The 20,230-nt window shown below is 46.3% G+C and overlaps 1 protein-coding gene across 1 annotated transcript in view; it reads left to right on the top strand.

Annotated features, from left to right (window-relative positions):
- Positions 1-20,230, top strand: part of Prkce (protein kinase C epsilon) — a 523,658-nt gene that overhangs the window by 303,797 nt on the left and 199,631 nt on the right. Inside the window, 3 exon segments of the mRNA XM_038319964.2 lie at positions 15,300-15,459; positions 17,221-17,255; positions 18,503-18,588. Of these exon segments, the coding sequence (XP_038175892.1) occupies positions 15,300-15,459; positions 17,221-17,255; positions 18,503-18,588 (281 nt within the window).

The raw sequence follows: 20,230 nt of genomic DNA, 5'->3' as shown, positions 1-20,230 counted from the left end.
TAGCTTTATTAACAGTCTCAGAATATCAATGCAACCAAATATCCCCTCAACGCATGCTCTTCTTTCTTCCCTGTTTTCCTCTCCTTTTCCTATCCCTCTCCCTCTATCTGAATATCTACCAGATGCGTTTAACCTGGCCTGCCAGCCATATGTGCCCCAGAATAGCTACAGATGACACCAAACCCAAAATTGTGGGTTTACTTAAAAAATTTTGTTTGCAAATTTTAAACTATTGTTTGATTCTTGAGTGTAAACTTCATAGATGACAATATCATACCACAATGTCAAAGGCTGGACATGCGTATCCCCCACACTATAGATAACACCTAGAATCTCCAACTGAGCCATGCCCCCACCCCAAGGAAGTAGAAGAGGAGGAGAAGGAGGAGGAGAAAAAAGAAGAAAGAAAAAAAACATTAAAGCAAATCATTTGCTCAGTGTAATAGGCAGTCGCTAGATCAGGATGTATTAACTTGATCAGTGCCTCTATCCCTAAATTTCTCTCCTGATCTTTGCTGACAGGAGTGCCCCCCCAAAGGACTATACATTAGAGTCACCTAGGGAGTTTTAACCCAACCCCAGTGCCTGTCTCCACCCCAGGAAGCATGATTCAGTTGGCTGGCCAGCCCCAGGCACAACTTTATTCTCTAGTATTGTTGCCAGGGTTGAGAGTCAGGGTCATGGAATATCAGTTCTCAGTATTTTTATATATCTACTGAACCTCATTTGGTAGTTGATGTAGCGAGACTCAGAGTGGGGTCAAGCATTCTAAGAGGTAAATAAATTCCTGGGCTTGGATGCTCACCACCTCCTCTCCTACCATCCCATTGCCTGTTATGTCCAAGGAAACATGTTTAACTACCAATTTTTAGATGTCACTTTTGACTCTTGAAATGAAATAAATGTACTTTCCACGAAATATTTTCTCACCCTAGGTGAAGGGCATAGAATATAAGCAATAACAACACAATTTCCCTTGAGCCCAAGAAACCTAGAGATCCCCCCATGAATTTCAATTTGGTTCTTGAGTTAAAGCACAGGGGACACATTAAGATGCTGTGTGAGGACCAAAGACTTTCCTAAGACCACTAAAATGGAAGCCCCTGAAGACACTGAAGACAGGCCCAAGGCTGGGACTCCCAGAGTCTCACTGTTTTATGGTGAGAATGGATCCCAAGTGTCTCACTACCGAGACCTAGGAAGAAGCTGGTTACAAACAAGGGCTTTGCCTCAGGGTCCAAGGTTGGAGTGATACAAACTGATAAGATAATATTGGCAGAAAGGTGATGACCTCAGAAAGTTCTAACAAATCCATTCTAGCCATTTACTCCAAGAAAAAGGAAATAAAACTAGTGAAGGGGAGAGGGATTATTTATGTGGTACAGGCTCATTGGGGAGGTTTGGGGGTACAGTCAAGAGCTTCCTGCTTAAACAACGAAGGAACAAAATGAAAGGCAAGAAGGATACATAATTGGAGTGAAGGAGCTGACGCGGGGTGTGAAGTACTGGCCATGCCTGTGCGAAGGTCCGAATGTGTGCTCCCAGAACCCAGTTATAGCTGGATACAACGGCAGATAATTCTGTAACCCCAGCTTTCCTACAGCAGGACGGGAGAGGAGATTATGGAGAAGCCTGTCTTGGCATTCTCCTAGACAGCCAAGTTATCTGTACAGGAGAATCCTATACAGATGGCTTTAGTGACGAGGAGACCATCTCCAACAAGGTAGTAGCCAGGACCAATGCCTGAGGTTGTCCTTTGACACCCCCCCCCCCACAAATGTAAAAAGAAGTGTGCACAGTCAAGCAAGGTTGGTCATACTGGCCTCTTTGATGCTTATCTCATCTGGTTTTAGGAGGCTCCACAAGTTCTAGTCACCATCATGAGAGGTGGCCTTCTGGTTCCCATCACAAGGAGACTGTTACAGCTCAAACGACATGGCTCTGTTGTCATCTTGGGGAAATTCTTTCCATTCATTAGATGTGAGGAAGGCAGTCTCATCGTGAAGCGGTTCCTGTTCTGGGAATCTTAGTTTCTCTCACTTTGATGTCTTCGATCTTTGGAGAAGACAAGACAGGTTAGGCATTATTTAGGGCTAAGTGACCTTATGTCAGTGGTCTTCAGACAGCTACTCCTCAAATGATGAACTTGTCTACATGGAGAGCAAAGCAGAGCAGGACCCAGAGCTTAAGATAGCAAAGAGATCAGGTATCCAGTGAAAGCAGAGATGCCAGGCCTCGGCCTACATTATTTTTCCTCTGGCCATCTGCAAGCCCAAGTTGGGAGTCAGTGGTTGGCTGCCTCCCTGGCACACAGCAGGCGCTCCGGGGGCGGGTGTAGAATCTGGGTGTTCTATTCACTGACACCCATCTCCCTTTTGTGGGCATGTTTTTCAGTCTACTGTTTGCTGTGTTCTGTTTGTTACCTACTCACCCGGTAGCTCAGCTCCTTAGCAGATGCAAGACACTGACCTTGGGAATTTCTTGGGACACCTAGAGATATCTTACTTGACATCCTCTGAAAACTCTCCCTGGAGACGCCCCGAGCTACCTTGACTGTGGGGCTCTGAGAGGAGTTCCCATTTCTTAGCAAAGGTATTTCCAGTGATTCCAGTGGTCTGGGAAACCATGGACAACCCAAGGCAGAGGCCCCTAAACTGTCCTTGGCTCCAGGCCTGTACACATGTCCTAAGATCTTGTTGGATACAGATTCTCTGACTCTAAAGCAGACCTGCTGAACAGAAAGCTGAAGGGGAGTGTCCATCTGTTTCGAGAGGCCTGCAATACTCAAGTTCCAGACCCAGAGACCTGGCGGGGTATATGTGGTGTGTGTGTGTGTGTGTGTGTGTGTGTGTGTGTGTGAGAGAGAGAGAGAGAGAGAGAGAGAGAGAGAGAGAGAGAGAGAGAGAGAGAGAGAGACTTCTCCAGTCATATTTAGGTGTCTGTTGTGTTTACTTTATCTGCTGAGACATATATTTAATACTAGAGAGAACTGGTCTTGAATGAAAATAGCAATTTAGAAAATGATCTCAGCCCCTCCACCCCTGCCAGTGCCCCTTTCCCACACGGGGAGAGTTGGGAGCACATGGCGTGTTTGTCTGTCTCCAGTGGTTCTGGGCTGAGAAACAAACAGGTCTCCACCTCATTTCCTGACACACCTCCGTGATGTTCATACCAAGCAGACAAAAACTGGTGGTTTGCCTGCACTGAAAACTCAATACCAAGGCAAAAGGTATGCCTGGCAGGTATATGCTATCAGACATTGCTGAAGAAAAGATAACTCCCTTGCAACCAAGTAATGCTTTGTCCATACTGAGCTGAGTGTCCATGTAATCTTTACTGTGAAGATATCCAAAGCACATGTAATAAGATGTAACATGAGCCTGCACACAGTGACGTTAGTCCAGATGACGTTCCCTCCTACAGCTTTGTTCTGCAGGATTAGAAGACTAGTTTGGGCTATCTACTTTAAACATGAGCATGCACGGAAGTAGGAAATACCCATGAAGGGTTAATATTAGCTGGAGACACATGGCCAAGACTTGTAGAAGAGAAAAGAAATGCATAGAATTTGTTTGAGTAGGATTAAAAAATAACAGGGAGTGGTAACCTCGCCATGTGCTGTAACATGAAAGAACTCTCACACTTGGAAACAATTGAATGCCAGGAAATATATGCACTTACCATGTTATTGTGGGTCCTTCATGGGTTATTATGTTCTTTAGAACTGTGGATGGTTTTTATTTTGTGAAAAGACATTTCAATCACATTGAATGGAAGAAAAAATACAAGTAATTTTGAGCTATAAGTAGACAGATTGCAATGTTCTCTTACCTATTGTTGTCAATACTTGGGCGTTTTATTCAATTAATATTGAGTCGAAGCACTAATGTGAATGAGGGCGTTAGGGTGCAGGTGGGGCAAGGATGCAAAGGGAATCTGAAGAATTTTTCCTGGATGAACTAGCTGTCTCTCTGAGCAAACGACGGCAAGCATTTGATGTAGCTCATTAGATGTTTAATGGGTGACTATCAAATTGAAGAGTAAAGACTCCCGGCACTATGCAAATTCAAAGAAGAGAGGATCCCTGTGGTCTGCTCTGATGAGAGTGCCAGAGAGATCTGTTAAAGGATGGGAACAAATTCACACAGGGGGAGAGCGAGACCCCTGTGTAGGAAGGGAGGAGGCACACTGTGATGAGAGGCTGGGAGGGAGCATGGGGCACCACGACTTCCAAAGATGATACTGGGGAGACTCACATGCGTGAGGAGTGAGCGGGAACCACAGGAGGAAAAGCCAGTTATGGAGGGAAGTAGGCCTGGCAACTTCCACCCAGCTCCTGAGGACAGTCTAGTCTGGTGAGCAGCGGCAGGCTGTCTAAATGCCTCAGCTGTTCCTTTCATATGGACTCCTGGCAGCTCAGCATCAGGAAGGGCTCCCCACACAGGCAGGACCGAGAATGGAAGTGGGTCCTCCTTCCTTCATTGTTTTCTCTTTTCTTCCATCTTTCAAAATGGACCATTTAATTTGCATACAGTAAAATTCCCCCTTTCTGACAAATTAGCTCTGTGTTTTGACAAACCTGTGCAGTCTTGTAAGCTACCACAATCAAAACATGGAATCCTTTGAACACCACCCCCTCCCAATTTATCCGTTTGTCTTTTCCATTTCCTAGTCAAACCCTCTGCCTGCCACCAGCCCCTGGTAGGCTCTCCAATGCCTGTTACTTTGCTTTCTCCAGAATAACAATGCACCCAGAAACCTGTATGTAGCTTTATGACCCCCCCAACATTAGCATTTGTGATCCTCATTTTCATTTCTGCTCCTTATTAGTTTGTTTCTGCTGCTGGAAGGCATTCCAATGCATGGATGGACATCAGTCCTTTCAATAAATGGATGGACATCAGTTCTTCCAGTGTGTAGATGGATGTCAGTCCTTCCAATGCGTGGATGGACATCAGTCCTTCCAGTGCGTGGATGGATGTCAGTCCTTCCAATACATGCATGTACATCAATCCTTCTAATACGTGGATGGACGTCAGTCCTTCTAATACATGGATGGATGTCAGTCCTTCCAACACATGGATGGACGTCAGTCCTTCCAAGAGGGATGGTTGGTCTTTCCTTTCTTGGTGGTTGTAGATAGTGCTACTACAAATATCTGCTTACAGATTTGGGGGGGTAAATGTAACTTTTCGTGCACTTTGAATAAACGAGCAGAAGTAAGATCGCTTTATTTGATTTTATAAGCTACTTTACAAAGTGAAAAGAGCCATTTCGTGTCCTGACCAGCAAGAAGAGATTGAGAATCATCCCCCCAAATCTTCTGGTCAATGACATGCCAAGTTTCAGTAGCTCTCGTGCAGAAATTAACCAGAGTGCTCCTTGGCCACAGAGAAGGGGAAAGGATTTTGAGTTTTTAAATGCACCAAGTCCTTTGGTGCAGGAGGAAGAGGGTCACATTGCACTCCTGGATGGGCAGCAGGGAGCTAAGGAAGTTCCTTCTAACATACCCTTGCTGGGCTGCTCCTCAGAGACCTTAGCAGCTTCCCTGTGGAGGAGGTGAAATGGTGCCCGCCTTGTTTTCTCAGGTGATTCAGAAGAACCAAAGAGTGTGCCACACATGAGCGCCTGATGTTTTCACCCCCGGGTCTAATGGGACAGTAATAGGATTTGATCTGAGCTTTGCTAAAGACACGTTAGCTGTAGAGGACACTCCATCCTGGGAGCCTCAGGACTGACGGCTGGCTGTCCCAGAGAAGAGAACAGACTCTCTTCATGGCTACTTTGATGTCCATGAGTCTGGCATGCCACCATGGCTGCCTTTGTGTAGTCTTGAGCTGTGTTCCCTGTGTGAAGCTCTGCAGGAAGGCATGGACTCCTTTGCTCAGTGGCTCAACAGTTACCTTAACTTCTTTCTACCCTTTATTTCTTTTCCTTCAACTCCTTTGCTTACTATTCTTCTATTACCTTTTATTTTCTTCCTTTAATCTCTAGTGTCTAAGATTAGCCTTCCTTCTTAAGTTGGCCAATAAACCCCACCCTATCTGTTTCCTGGGAACCCTTCCCTGACTCTACACCAGTTTTGAAGAAGCCATGATTTTTTTCTTTAAAATTGGGGATGGGATGGGAATTGGGTAAGACAGCCTCACTGTTTTATCTTAGGCTAGCCTTGAGCTCACAGTGATCCCCCTGTCTCAGCTCATGGGATTTATGCCATTATGGATTTATTATTATTATTATTTTAAAATTAGTGAGAATTTAAAATTTCCTCAGCAAAGAAGCAACTCAAGGAAAAACACAAGTTAATTCCTTGTGGTTTAGGGAGTGGGGTTAGTACTTAATTTTTGAAAGCTCTGAGAATCCACAGGGAGACAGGGAGGGGCTACCTGGCTGTGAGAGGGAGGGAGATTTAGCTCACTGTCCTTCAACCTTTGAACTCTGCCTGTTGCATCTGGATCCTTGGAATGGCAGGCATTAACAACGGGGTGGGGGGAGCATTCTCAGTAGGCAACCTTGTAAGCCTTCGGGCTTGTAGTACCCGTGACCCAGAAAGGCTTGGTAGTGAGTTGGGGAGGAAGGAGACACTTGAGCCTGTCTCTTACACAGCTACCAGCTAACCAACCCCAAGGGACAAGTAGACACCAGCTAGGACTTGTGGCACTGGATCCCGCAGGTGGGCTTTGACACCATATTAATGAACGTGAACAATGGGCAGGAACCGACCCTGGGTGCATAACCTCCACAGTGCTGAGGTATGCAACATTGGACAAGTTCCCTGCCACCCATCCTGGACCTCTGCTGGCACAGCAGGGGCCGGACCCTCCCTTGGCAGATGTCCAGCTTGGTCCATTTCCTAGGCTGGCAGCCTGGCGATGCTTTTATTCTTTTCATCCCTCCTGGGATTAATGACTTTTCTTGGACACCAGAAATTCTACCATGACTGTGGCATATACCTGAGCAGGTAAAGGAAGGAACACAGCCAGAAGGCAAGCCGACTTCCTGCTGAAGTGATCTTTCTCTCTGCCGCACTTGGCACTGCTCACCATAGGCTCTGGGGCAGGGTGTGTCTGCCTCATTTCCCACTGTCCCACAGTGGCTTGTGTCGGTTTACACCGGGCTGTACCGTCTGCTCCGTCAGCCTTCAGTGTCTTCATACATTGGGTTTTACCCCCGTGGAGAGTATATACCAGCTACGGTTTTGTTTCCATGACTGGAGAGAATTTAAGTTCTGCTGTGAACACAGCAAACGTCATTCCGAAAGGAAGAAGGAAAGGGTTTGTAGTGAATGCGAGACCAGTGCTCTCCTGATGAGACGACACACCCCGAGAACCTGATAGCCCCTCCCAAGCTGTGGCTTCCAGACCTTCTGATGAAAGCTTTGACTCTGGGAAGATACACACAGAGCTATCTCTCCCAAGAAATCAGCTCCTGCTTCCTCTTTCCTGTTTTGATCATGAAGGGGGTTTTAAAAAATGTATTGTGTGAGTACAATATGTAGGGAATATTCTTTGGCACCACATAAATATTTACTTAATATTTAAAGCTCGCTGTCATGAAGCATTTGTTCACATGTAAACAGCGTCACCCGTTTTTCTCATGGACGATAAGCAGTTCCACTGCTTTCATGCTGCAGGACTTCGTTTGGTTTGGCATTTTTTTTTTCAACTGAGTGACACTGGAGTTCTGTTTTGTTTTAGCTTAACGAGTCCATATACCCCAAGCTAGGGAGCTACTGAAGGTAAACTGAACTGAACTTCCAGGGGTTGTGCTCTGACGTTCCTCAGGCCCCGGCCTGACTTGGTCCTCATTCCTGTGACTAACACCTGGCAGGGACGACTTAAGTTTTGTTGAACCCAAAGTTTAAAAGGGAAGCAGCCCATTGTGGTGGGAAGGCATGGCAGTTGGAAGCATTAACTGGTTACGTTGTATCTACAGTCAAGAATCAGATGAACGCCTATGCTCAGCTTGCATGAACCCCAGGCTAAGGGATGGTATCATCTAGATTGGGGGTGTGTCATCCCCCTTCAGTTAGACCTCACTGGAGAGACCCTCAAAGATACATCTAGAGACTCAGATACTCCTGGGTGACTCCAGATCCAGTTGGGTGGTAAGATAAGCGTCACAGCCCAGCTCCTTCCAATCCAGTGTCTGAGCTGGCGGTGGTATCTTCCCTCTCTTGTTAGCTTAAAAATAAACAAACAAAAACAAAAAACCAGAAAACCTAAAGAAAGTAATGACTTGTATAGAAATGTCAAGTTTGCAACAAAGACAAAAATCTAGCCTATGCTCCTGCTTAGGAGAGTCAATAGCAAGAACTCAGAAAGAGACCTGCTTGAAGAACAGCTCCTGATGCCTTAGGAATATCCCTTAGTGAGCAGTAACAGCAGTACCCCTGGCTGACCGCTGTGCCTCTGATCCCTTGAATTTGGCGGTCTCTCCCTCACACAGCCTGGAAGGGAATCCATAGCCTGTGAATTTCCTGTTGGGTTTTCTTAAAGTAAAAAAATCTCTAGTGGACCAGTGTTGAGGGTGCCCATGGCCCCGCCTGAGAGGTAATATTCAGTTCTGTCTGCTTGTGTGTGGAAAGAGATGTGGCTGGTTAGCGAGAGGATGATGAAGACGTGAGTCCTTCAGGGACCTGCCTGCCAGCAAGAAGAACATAGTGCTTGGTGGCACGCCTGCCTCTTCAGGAAGAGTCTGGAAGGAAAGATCATCCCTCCCACTGAGGAAAGGGGACCAGGTAGATTTGTTTGCACAGAGTAGTAGCCACACGGTGTTCTTGGTATCACCCACTTGCAGCCGCTTATAGGTGGTTCTCCATGTTGGGGGTGCTTGATATTCACTGTGTGAAGTTCCAAGAGTTTGAAATTTATGGGATAATTGGAGGATGTAGAACACATGCCTGGAATGCACTGAGGTTTGGGGTTATCACAGATGCCGACACGTATAGCTTGGGACTTTTCGTGGGTTCTTGTTCTGTCTTACCAGTCGGGTTCTCTACTCCACAGAGTTTCACAAAACAATCATTAAATGCTAGCCTTTCTTCACTTTTGGGGACCCTTTCTGCTGAGTGACAAATAGAGTCATAAAATGAGACATCTGAGAACTGCCTGGGTCCTGTAGTCAAAGGGACAGACAGTCACACCAGCTAAGTATGTTACCATGTATCCAGAGACAGCAGTGAGCATCCTTCAGAGAGCTAGAGGTGTTAAGGGATACCTGGGGTTATTTGTCAATTTCCCAGGCTAGGGGCCTGGGGATGTTCTTGTTCTGTGTGTCTCTCCTAAGCATAATGACTTTTCCTGGATACCAGAAATTCCACTGTGACTCTGGCTTGTCACTGAACAGGCGTGGAACTGAGCAGGTAATAGAGAGGTGCTGACTTCCTGTTTGACTTTGCCCCCTTGTGGCCAAAGTAATGCACACCCGTGATCTACTCTGGAAGTAAAGGATTGATTGTCCATTCAAGGCCCCTGGAGCTACAGAGCAAATTCCAGAACTGCTGTGAGCTACATAGCAAGACCCTACCTATGAATTAGTAAGCAATTCATAGAGCAAAGGATAGAGAAATTTGTTCTGTCTCCTGCTCTCCAAGGCCCCTTTCTTCTGCTCATGTCAGAGAGACAGCAAACCACTAGAGAACCATTGTGTTACTTGATGACTTAGGCAGAGAAAAAACTTTGAAAAGAGTCCTGGAGAACATTTTTTTTTTAGACTATTATCCAGTTATCCTGGCATGGTGTGGTTCTTTGCTGGTACCCCCAGCCTGTTGGTTGATACAGGGTCATGGTGTAGAGAGTGCACCCTGCTTTGTTCGTTTCTCACGCTGTTTTGGTGTTTGCACGTGGTTTTGAATTGCTGTGGATGTAACGCATCTTTAGACCATTGTCTGAGTCTTGGACAAGTTACTTCTCTTTGTTGACAACTGTAGCCCTGCGGTGGGGATCGGTAGCTCATGCTTAAATAGCTCTTGTTTGTATTCAGTCATTTACTTAGCGCTGCTTCCTAAGGAATTGCCAGGCCAGATTTCATTGCGGATACGTTTGTGTTTGATTTGCATTCTAATATTGCTTTCTGAAAATGTATGTCCTCTGCCATTTCCTCTAGGAGTAAATGAACAAATTAGTTTCCTCATAGTACCAGATATCATTTTAAAACAAAGTTGTTGCTTTATTAGGTATGAAACTGTATATCCATTGCATAGTAATAACGTTCTGTTTTGCATTTAAGAAATTCGTAGTAAGAGTGAGTATTTTATATTTCTCCCGCAAATATTTTACATTTACATTTTTGAGAATTTCATATATGAATTCTGTGTTTGCATCATTTCCACCCCATTCTCCCCATTCCAACTCCTCTCATCTTTCCTCCCTGTTCCCTCTCAAATTCATGATATCTTTTTAATTATTAATCCTACACAGTATGTGTGAGTGTATGTGAGTGTTGTGTGTGAGTCTATGGTATGAGTATGTGTTAGTGTGTGTTATGTGGTGTAAATGTGGGTGTGGTGTGTGTGTTAGGTCTGTGTATATGTATGTATATGCGATGTGTGTACATGTGTGTGTAGTGTATGTGTGTGGTGTGTGTACATGTGTTGTATGTGTGAGTATGTGGCATGTGTTTGGTATGTGTGGTATGAATGTGGGGATATGGGGATGTGTGTGTGGTATGTGCGATATGAGTGTGTGTGTGTGTGTGTGTGTGTGTGTGTGTGTGTTTAAAGCTGACCACTTGAGATTCAACAACCTGTCAGGGGGCTTGTCCCTGGGGCAGATGATTATCCTTCACATAGCAGCCATGATTGCCTGCATCTCTCTGGCTACGAGTGAGGCCTTGTAAGATTTCCCTCGTCCATCCTGAGATGTCAGCTGCTGTTGTTGCTGTGCAGGTCTTGTTTAGAAGACCACGTTGTTATGATTTCATGGGTGCACATTTGTTGAGGACACTGTCTCACTATCTTAAAAACCAGCAACAATAACAAAAAAGTAAAATGTCTTTTTTTTCTTGGGAAATAAAGACTGACATATTTAGGCATGGTGTCACTATGTTGACATTTCCAAATGGTTCATCGAATTACATGTACATTACATGTAATATATCATTATGTTAATTATATATACTATAAGGTATAATATTAATATATCATATCCAAATGGATGTGTATCCCTCACTTACATATCTGTCACACATGATGTGTACACACACACACACACACACACACACACACACACACACACACACCTGTTGTATGACACTTTCCCTGGAGAAGCCTAAACAAACATCTATTCACCACAGATAAAGAACAGAGCACAGACCAAAGTAAGGAGTGCTTAACCGAATGATGTAAGGCCTTCCTGATAAGGCAGAAATCACTTAGTAGCAGTTATACCACCAAAGTCCACCCCATGGCTCATGAAAGTTGGAACCCTGGAACTCACCTCACAACTTTCAGGCAGCCTGAGCAGTGGGGAGTGCTTTTCCAGGCATCTCGGTTGGTCTGAACATCCTTCCAGACAGCTGCTCTCGTCTGAGGATGTCTTTTAGCCATCTTTACAGCTTCTATACGCTTGCCAAAGAAGGTCATAATGTTTCTGCTCAGTTTCAGGGACTTTCTGAAGCTTTTGAATTGTTTACTCCCTAGTTTAGCAAGCTTCCCTGCAGGATGGAACATTTTACCTCCCCTTAGAAATCCTGCATCGTGTGTGTGTGTGTGTGTGTGTGTGTGTGTGTGTGTGTGTGTGTGTGTGTGTGTGCTTGTGTTTACTGTGTAGCCTTGGCTTGTCAGAAGTTCACTGTGCAGCTGTGTAGACCAGGCTGGCCTTGAACTCATAAAGGTCTACCTGCCTCAGCCTCCCAAGTGAATGGGGCAAATACACCTGGCTAACCGTCCTGAATCTTAATGGGCTTCCCTTCCAGTTGGAAGGTTTTATCTGAGAGGAAATTGATACACTATGCATTGCCCCTACCATGAGAGCTAAAATTTATTTTTTTATTTACTTCTGTGATAACCTTTAATATAGGAGCCACACTCTTAGCAAATGTTTCAGTGTATAATATAATATTGTGAGCAAGGGGAGCATGCTGTAGACAGACAACTAGGTCTACTTGCTTTGAACCTTGGTACCGTTAACACCACCCTGATTCTGCTTCCTTCCGAGCCCTAGAAACCACCATTTCTACTTTCTGCTTCTCTAAGTTTGACTGTTGATGAGTCCTGGTGTATCTGGTGTTATGGAGTCTGTCTGTGTTCTGTGACTGGCTTGTTTTGCTTAGCATGGTGTCCTTCATGCCTTTTATCCTGATGGCAGGGTTTCCTTCTCTGTGTGATCCTGTAAACCCACCTTAATGGGTTTACCACATTTCTTCACAGCTGCCCAATCATCAGTGGACATTTGGTTGCATCTGTGTCTTGGCTAATGCAGACAATGCTTACATTAAACCTGGGAGAGCAGACATAGCTTCAAACTTTTGATTTTTGTTTTCTGGGGTGTAGATCTAAGGTTGGGGGTACTGAGTCATCCAGCAGTTTTCTCTTTTTTTTTTTTACGGTTTTAGGGGATTTCCTTACTGCTTCAGACGACACAAAAGTTAGCTATCAGCTCAGGTCTAGAGGAAGGTACGCAATGTCTCCAGTAAGAGTCCTATCAACTTGTGCTGGTGAGCAGCCAAGAGCGAAAGCAGAGCCTCTGGCTTCCCCAACCAACAACTCATTAACTCTCCAATACTGGAAATTTTGTTTAATAACCCATAGTTTTAGGAGTAGCATTGTCTAGTCATGCATACTGTCCTCCCCCAACCCAAGTGTATACCTTTTTAATTGATTTATAAAATAGTAGGTTTCACATGGCTTTTTCATACATCCTTCTTTCTGATTAACCCCTGGACCCTCATCCCTTGCCCCCATCCTCACACTTTACTCTCAACTTAAGCTTTTCCACCTGGCTTGCCCCCTGTACTTTAATGCAGCCCATGTTCTACCTCCCTCTTCCCAGAAGACATCCCTTATTTGCAATGACATCTTTTCTAGTTTCCTGATGACTACAGGGACTCCAAGTTGAACAGGGTCCCATTCTGTAGCCCAGGCTGGCCTTGAACTTACAGCCATCCTCTTGCCACCATCTCCTGGGTAGTGGGAATTTAGGCCTGAGCCTCCATGGCCTGCTGTCTCCCCATACACTGGCATAAAATCCAACTTAAAAGGCAAGGCAGATGTGTGCAGGAGATGAAGTAATAAAAATATTTAAGTAAGTGCCGTTCAGACAGACCCCAGTGTGCATGAGTGACCCCCGGCTGCATCTTGTCCTGCACAGACCCTTCCTTGCACTTACCTGCATGACTTTATAATGTCCCGTCAGTCTCTATGGCCCCTCCCAGGGGTATCTGAAAATAAACGCAGTTGTCCTCGTTGGTTGCCATATTTCCCCTCTAAATCAGAGTGAACACAGTTCGGGGCATTTGATTAAACTACCGGTCTTCTCTGCGGAAAGCTGAGAGGGGATGCTCGCAGGGAGACTCTGCCACAGTTCAGGCAGACTTCCTTGAAGAAAATTGAACTTCTCACCTTTAACTGAAAACTGAGTTTTCCAGGATGCAAACAACTGGCACACTTGCAAATACGATTGTGTCTTGGGTGCACTATAGGAGCTGGTTCTCCGCCTTAGTGGGTTCTGCGGTGAGGCTTCTGGAAGAAGTAAAGGGCTGTGCTCTGTCGTCTGTGGGTTTTGTTTTGTCAAAAAGAATCCCCATCTCGTGATGCCAGAATTGGTGTTAGGTTCTGTTGATCCAGTTTGTAACAAATAATTCCTGCCACATAGATTGGATTTTTAGTTATTTACTTTCTTCTTATGAAAAATACTAGGGGATGCTCATGGTTAGTGAGATGCCCCAGTGCATAAAGGAGCCTGGTGCCAAGTCTGATGCTGTGCATTCTGTCCCAGGACCCGTGTGGTAGGAGGAGGGAACCAATTCCTGATATTTGTGCACTCTGTGACTCTGCACGCACACGTGTGTACACACACGCATACATGCACATATATACGCACCAAGAGATCTCTGTGTTAAGTCACCAGGGGCCTTCCTGTGAGACCTGGTCAGTGAGTTAATGGCCCTGCATGTGGTAGGGTAGGAAATGATAGGCTCATTTCATCAGTAGGAGCTGATGTCACTGGGAACATTTGGAAGCAGTAGTCACCAGTTAGCAAGGAATCCCAAGGAAGCTGAAGACCAGGAGGTACAACAGGCAGAACCCGTCTTCATCATTTTGAGCTGTGTTAGTTCTGCAGCCTCAGAGCTCAAGGCAGGCTCCGAGTGAGCAGCGACCAGGCCACCTGGGTGCTGTGGCTCACTCATGCACCTGGGCATTTGTTCCCTGGGATCACCTTCTCTCCTCGGCCTTCAGGGACCTAACTTGATGCTCTTCTCTCGGTGCTCTGAGCTTCGGAAAACACTCTGCTTTCATGGTGGTGTGCTCCCTTCCTCCCTCCCACCTTCCCTCTCTCCGTTCTTTCTTCCCTCCCTTCCTCCCTCCCTCATTCCTTCTGACCTTTGAAAAGGATCGATTGTTCTAATCTGAAGATGAGGGAGAAGGGAGAAGTTAGATTTATTAGACAGCTATGACTCAGAGCCGGGCAAGTCAATAGGGATTCCTAGCACCAGCCTTGCAGCCACACCGTGTGCTCAACAGCGTGACCCCATTTATTGAGAGGTGCTTGCAGAGACTCATGGCAAGGGATTGGACTCTTTTTTAAAAAAAATAGTTTATTTTATTTTATTTTATTTTATTTTATGTGCATTGGTTTGAGGGTGTCAGATTCCCTGGAACCTGAGTTGGAGACAGTTATGAGCTACTGCATGTGTTCTGGGAATTGAACCTGAGTCCTCTAGAAGAGCAGCCATTACTCTTATCCGCTAAGTCATTTCTCCAACCTCTAGATCTGATTCCATCTTTCCAAGCTCACACCACCTAAAAGTTTGCTAAGATTGAACATTAAACACTTTGATCCCCTTGGCTCTCTAGACGTGTAGGCTGGGCAAAGGGGGCATGAAGAAATGGATGGCCTGGAGAAAAGTCTGGACTAGGGTAGACTCTGAGGACACAGGCAGACATGAGAAGATATATGCGAATTCGGGGTTCATCCCCTGGATGCTCCCTTCTCTTAGCTGAGCACTGAGCCCCCTTGGAACCCTCAGCCCCTCTGGCAGCAGAAAGGCTGCCTCCCACCCAGCCAACCCTTGCCCGAAGGTCAGTGTTAAGGTGCACTAACCCACGTGGTCTCCTTTCTGCTTGTGTCTTTCTGCAGCCCCTAAAGACAATGAAGAACGAGTGTTCAGGGAGCGTATGCGGCCGAGGAAGCGGCAAGGGGCTGTCAGGCGCAGGGTCCACCAGGTCAATGGCCACAAGTTCATGGCCACCTACCTTCGGCAGCCCACCTACTGCTCCCACTGCAGAGATTTCATCTGGTAAGTTCCTTTCTCCCGACAACCCCTGGTTCTAGCTTCTCTGTGGTGAGAAGGCAGGGATAGGATGTGGGGTGGGAGAAGGTGAACCTCAATCAATAGTGCTGATGTAAATGGGAGAGGTTTTCTCCTGGGCATAGTGGTGCATGGCTGTGATCCCATCACTTGGGAAGCACTGAGTTCGAGGCCAGCCTGGTCGACATAGCTGTTCCAGGTCATCAAGAGCTCCACAGTGTGGAGAGAGACAGAGACAGAGACAGAGAGACAGAGACAGATAGACAGAGACTGACTTTCTCATGAAAGCAAATAAGGAATGAAGCAACGTTCTTACAGACAGAAGCACTGTGTTTTAATTTGGAACAAAGGAGCGGTTTCTCTAATAGAAGTCCAGGTGTGCTGTGTGTTAACATTCGGAGCTCTTTCTATAGTAATTGTGTCATCTTTGTTTGGAGCTCTGACTTTAAAGTTTAAAAGACAGACCTCAATAAGGAAAGCCTTTTGCTCTCCCTGAGTCTCATCACAGAGCGCAAAGCTGAGATCAGCCTTGGAGAATCTGACAGTGACAGTAAACGTTTTCCTTAATAAAACAGCTGGCGCAAGGGTGTGAGATTTAAATGTCTCACAGGAATTAGATTCTGATATTTATTACAAAAGTGTATTTTACTGTGCATATTTTTAAAAAGTAAAAAGAAGCAGACGTTTCAGCATATTCTCCGAGTTCCTTGAAGCTGGAGCAGAAATCAACGTACTTGAATCCAGTGAGGAGAGCCAGTAAGGCCAAGTTTCAGTGTGAACACCTGAATTGGGCTTCTACGGGACCGTTGGGTTCTAGAAGTCAGTGAGCAAGTCACTGAGGTTGGCATGGCCACGTGAAGTGATGCAGCTTAGACAGCCCCAGCTGAAGCAGAAGCAGCGCTCTCCACAGTGCGTCTTGCCAGCCCTGACTCCGGGTCCCAGCTCTGCCATTCCTGTGTGGGTTATGAAATGAGTGGACATTCTCACTGGCTGAGTCTTTCTCTGGGCTTGTGGGGAACACCCGAGTTTCTAGTTCCGGAGATTGGCCCAGTGACCTGTGGCTCCTTCTTCTTGGCTGAGGACTGCAGGGCGCTCTGGAACATGTTTGTATAGTCAAGCAGAGGCATTTCAGTGTGAACCAGCAGACGTGAATTTTCAGGTACACTGAGGGCAGGGACATGGCTGCCTGTGTTTGACTGTTTCCAGGCTAACTAACCTTGTCACAAAACCCTGCTGTGGCTGTGGAAGGAACCTCCAATGACTAGCTGAACCACTGAGTCCTCAGTCCTAACTGTAGACTGCCTATATTTCTTGACAAGCTTTGGGGTGCCCAGGATATATGCCAGCCAATGCCAGGCCTTATCCACCATCACAGAGCCTTCTGGGTTGTGCTCTGGTGCTAGAAATTGAGGAATATGCTTTATATCCATGAGGAGAGGATGTTTTAATTGACTGACTTCTGTCCAGAGCAAGCAGAATCCCTTGTGGATTTCTAGAATACTGTTACCCCCACTCGTATGAGTGTTTGTACAAGAAATCAAATCCTAATGTAGCAGGCCTTGTACCTGCTCCATAAGTGAGGCTGTCCCTGTGGCCTCCTGGAAGGCATGTCTAACCCTCCAAGTGGCAGTGAAGTCACACTGCTCAGCAGACGCCACGGTACTTACGGCGACATGGATGGTGACCAGAACTGGGTGGCTTTGTGTGTTTATTTTTTGACCTAGTAAAATTCCATCTTCTTCCTTTCAGGGGTGTCATAGGAAAACAGGGATACCAATGTCAAGGTAAGAGGCGTTTTATGAACTTGGCTTTTGGGACCTGTGGTTAGGTTAAGAATGATAACCCCTTCTGGAAGGTTCTTGCTAGGTTGGATGTGTGTAGAACCTATGTACGATTCCATTGTCCTCCCTCTTTAAGAAGTATGACCCCTCAACTTCGTCACTGCCTGGCCATCACTTCTACATACATCCATGATATATGCCACAGAAGTACCTCCTGTTTGCTGGTACTCCAGCAAGTGCCCTTGGCCCAGCATTTTGGCTGCAGTAGCAGAAGGCAATAGTGTTTGTTTATTTTTCTGGTAGATGTAACAATTCAGTTAGAGGAGTCTCCTGTCTGCTTCGGGTCTATGTGTCCTCCCTGCTTCCCCTCCTCAGGCTCTCGGAAGGCACTCTCTCACTGGCTTGTTAGTAACCCTGTATGATTCTTGCTGATTCTCTTTGTGTGATTTCTACTATGGAATCATTTTTAAACACTTAGAGCTCACTCGAGGTGTTGTTGACTCCATTTCTCTAGTTAATTGACTACAAATGCAAGGTCAAGTTGGTCTAGTGGGTGGAAATGAGATGTGGTCATTGCGAGATTTCCCTCTAGGGAGAACTGGGAGGCCATGCTGTCTCCCTGGAGATTCGAACTTCAGGCAGAACTTGGGGGTGGTTTTGTTAATGGTTGCTGTGATTTGGAACAGTATGTGGGCAGTCACCTCCTTAACTACTGATGACCTATTACCTCCTTTTAACACTGCCCCGTGACCTTGTAGCTAGAGCTACAGGTCACATTTTGTGGACTTACTAAAGTCACTGGAAATTTTTAAGTTTTGCACGTGGTGATCAGAAAGCAGATTTTTTTTTTTAAGCCCAAGGACTCCTGTGTTATATGCTCCAGTCCTGACCCCAAATGAAAAGTCCTCGTGACATGGTCCTGAGTGGAAAATGAGGAGCAGTACAGACCCTCTAATAGAGAGGGCTCCGTGGAGAGCTGGGTGCTCGCTGACCTCAGCGGATGGCAGCAGGGAAACTGAGCGGAGCCCGTTAACCGTCGCTGTCATCCTTCTGTGGGACACTTAGGAAGCCCCAGAGTCCTGGTGCAGAGCGTTTGAAACACTGCATTAAAGGCTTAACGAGGGGATTAGATGATTAGGACATTGTCCGAAGGGGCACAGCTCTGGTCGTGTCTCCACCGGGACCTGATTAAACCCCGGGTGGAACCGCGCTTCCTCACTCGGGGCTTCTTATGTTTTTCTCCTCTGCAGTTTGCACTTGCGTCGTCCACAAGCGATGCCATGAGCTCATTATTACCAAGTGTGCTGGCCTAAAGAAACAGGAAACCCCTGACGAGGTAAATATTTACAACGCTGGAATTCTGTGCCTTCTTCCATACCAGCCTCCCCCTTCTCTGCCCCTGCTTTGCAAGGGAACCTTAGCACTCTGAGATCCTGCAGTTGTCTTCCTTGTATGGAGCAGGAACGAAAGGTGACCGCTGCCTGCTGGCTTGAAGCACCGCCTCTTGAATGAACACAGCTCTAAGTTAGTTTTACCAGAGTGAACTAGGAGCCCAGAGCTGCAGACCCTGAGTGAAATGTGGCGATCCAGAGATTTATTTATCCATTTATTTATTTATTAATGTATTTTCAAGACAGGGTCTTACTATGTAGCTCCGGCTGTCTGGGAACTCACTATATAGCCTAGCCTGGTCTCTAACTCACAGAAATCCACCTGCCTCTGCCTCGAGTGCCGGGGTTAAAGGTGTAGACTAGCCTGGTCTCTAACTCACAGAAATCCACCTGCCTCTACCTCGAGTGCCGGGGTTAAAGGTGTGTGCCACGATGTCTGGCTTTGAGATGTGGAGTCCTGTTTTATTGCCTCACTGGAACACTGAAATGGCACGATGATGTATCCACGTGCCGGTAATAAGCAAATGGAATCAACACGCAGCAGGAGCCATCCCTGAATGAGGTCAGAAACAGAGAGGCGTGAACAGCCCTAGGAGGGCTTAGGGAGACTAGATGACGTCACTGAGTACTTACTCAGCCTGACTCAGAAGCACTTCAACATGTTATTTCACCCCATCGTAACTTTAAGGAGGACTAGATATTACTGTCTTCGTCTTAGCACAGAGAGACAAGGAACACCCAAGTGGCCACCAAACTTGCCCAGGACACATAGCTACTATGAGAAAGAGCCATGTCCTGTCTTAGAGTTTGAGCCCTGACTCCCTGTCTCTCAAGCTTAGAAGTCAGTGTCCGACTAGCTTTAAGGGAATTCCCAGCACTACAGGGAATTAAAATTCCACAAGGGAGTCTGGTTTCCTCTAAGAATCAAGACAGTGGTACCACTGGTAGGCCAGAAGACCCTCCTGAGGGGAGATGGCAGGCGGGATGTGAGAAAAAGTTGACGGTGCCCGGGCTGAATTTCAGAGGTAAGCTCTCAATTCTAGCTGCAATGATTACTGCACAATCGTGGTACTAGACTCAGGCGGGAGGAGCCCTGGGAGTATTGGCCACTGGGGTTAAAGTGAAGGAAGCTTACACTGAGTTCCCCGAAATGACCTACACCGACCTTCTGTCCACTTCCTGAAAGTGGTCAGGCGGATACGGAGCTTCGCATCTGAGACATTTCTCATCTTCGGGTCTCCTCTTGCTTTGTGCTTATCTCTGAAAGCAGCCAGGCGCAAGGCTTAGGTCGAGCCACCTGTGCTCTGGGGGTAAACTGAGGCTTAATCCCCACAGTTGTTTACAAGGGCGTCTGTTGTCCTGGTTGAATGTGAAAACCAGTGCCCGGACTACAACTAAGTTGGTAGAGTGTTTGTCTAGCATGCAGGAGGCCCTAGGTTCAATCCCCGGTACCACAAACCAAGCATGGTGGTGCGCACCTGTAATCCCAGCACTAGGAAGATGGGGGCAAGAGCACAAAGTTCAGGGTTATTCTTGGTTTCATAGCGAGTTCAAGGTCAGCCTGAGATACATGTGACCCTGTCCCAA

Source organism: Arvicola amphibius, chromosome 2, assembly GCF_903992535.2.
Source record: "Arvicola amphibius chromosome 2, mArvAmp1.2, whole genome shotgun sequence".
NCBI lineage: Eukaryota > Metazoa > Chordata > Mammalia > Rodentia > Cricetidae > Arvicola > Arvicola amphibius.
This window is presented reverse-complemented; position numbering and strand designations above follow the sequence as displayed.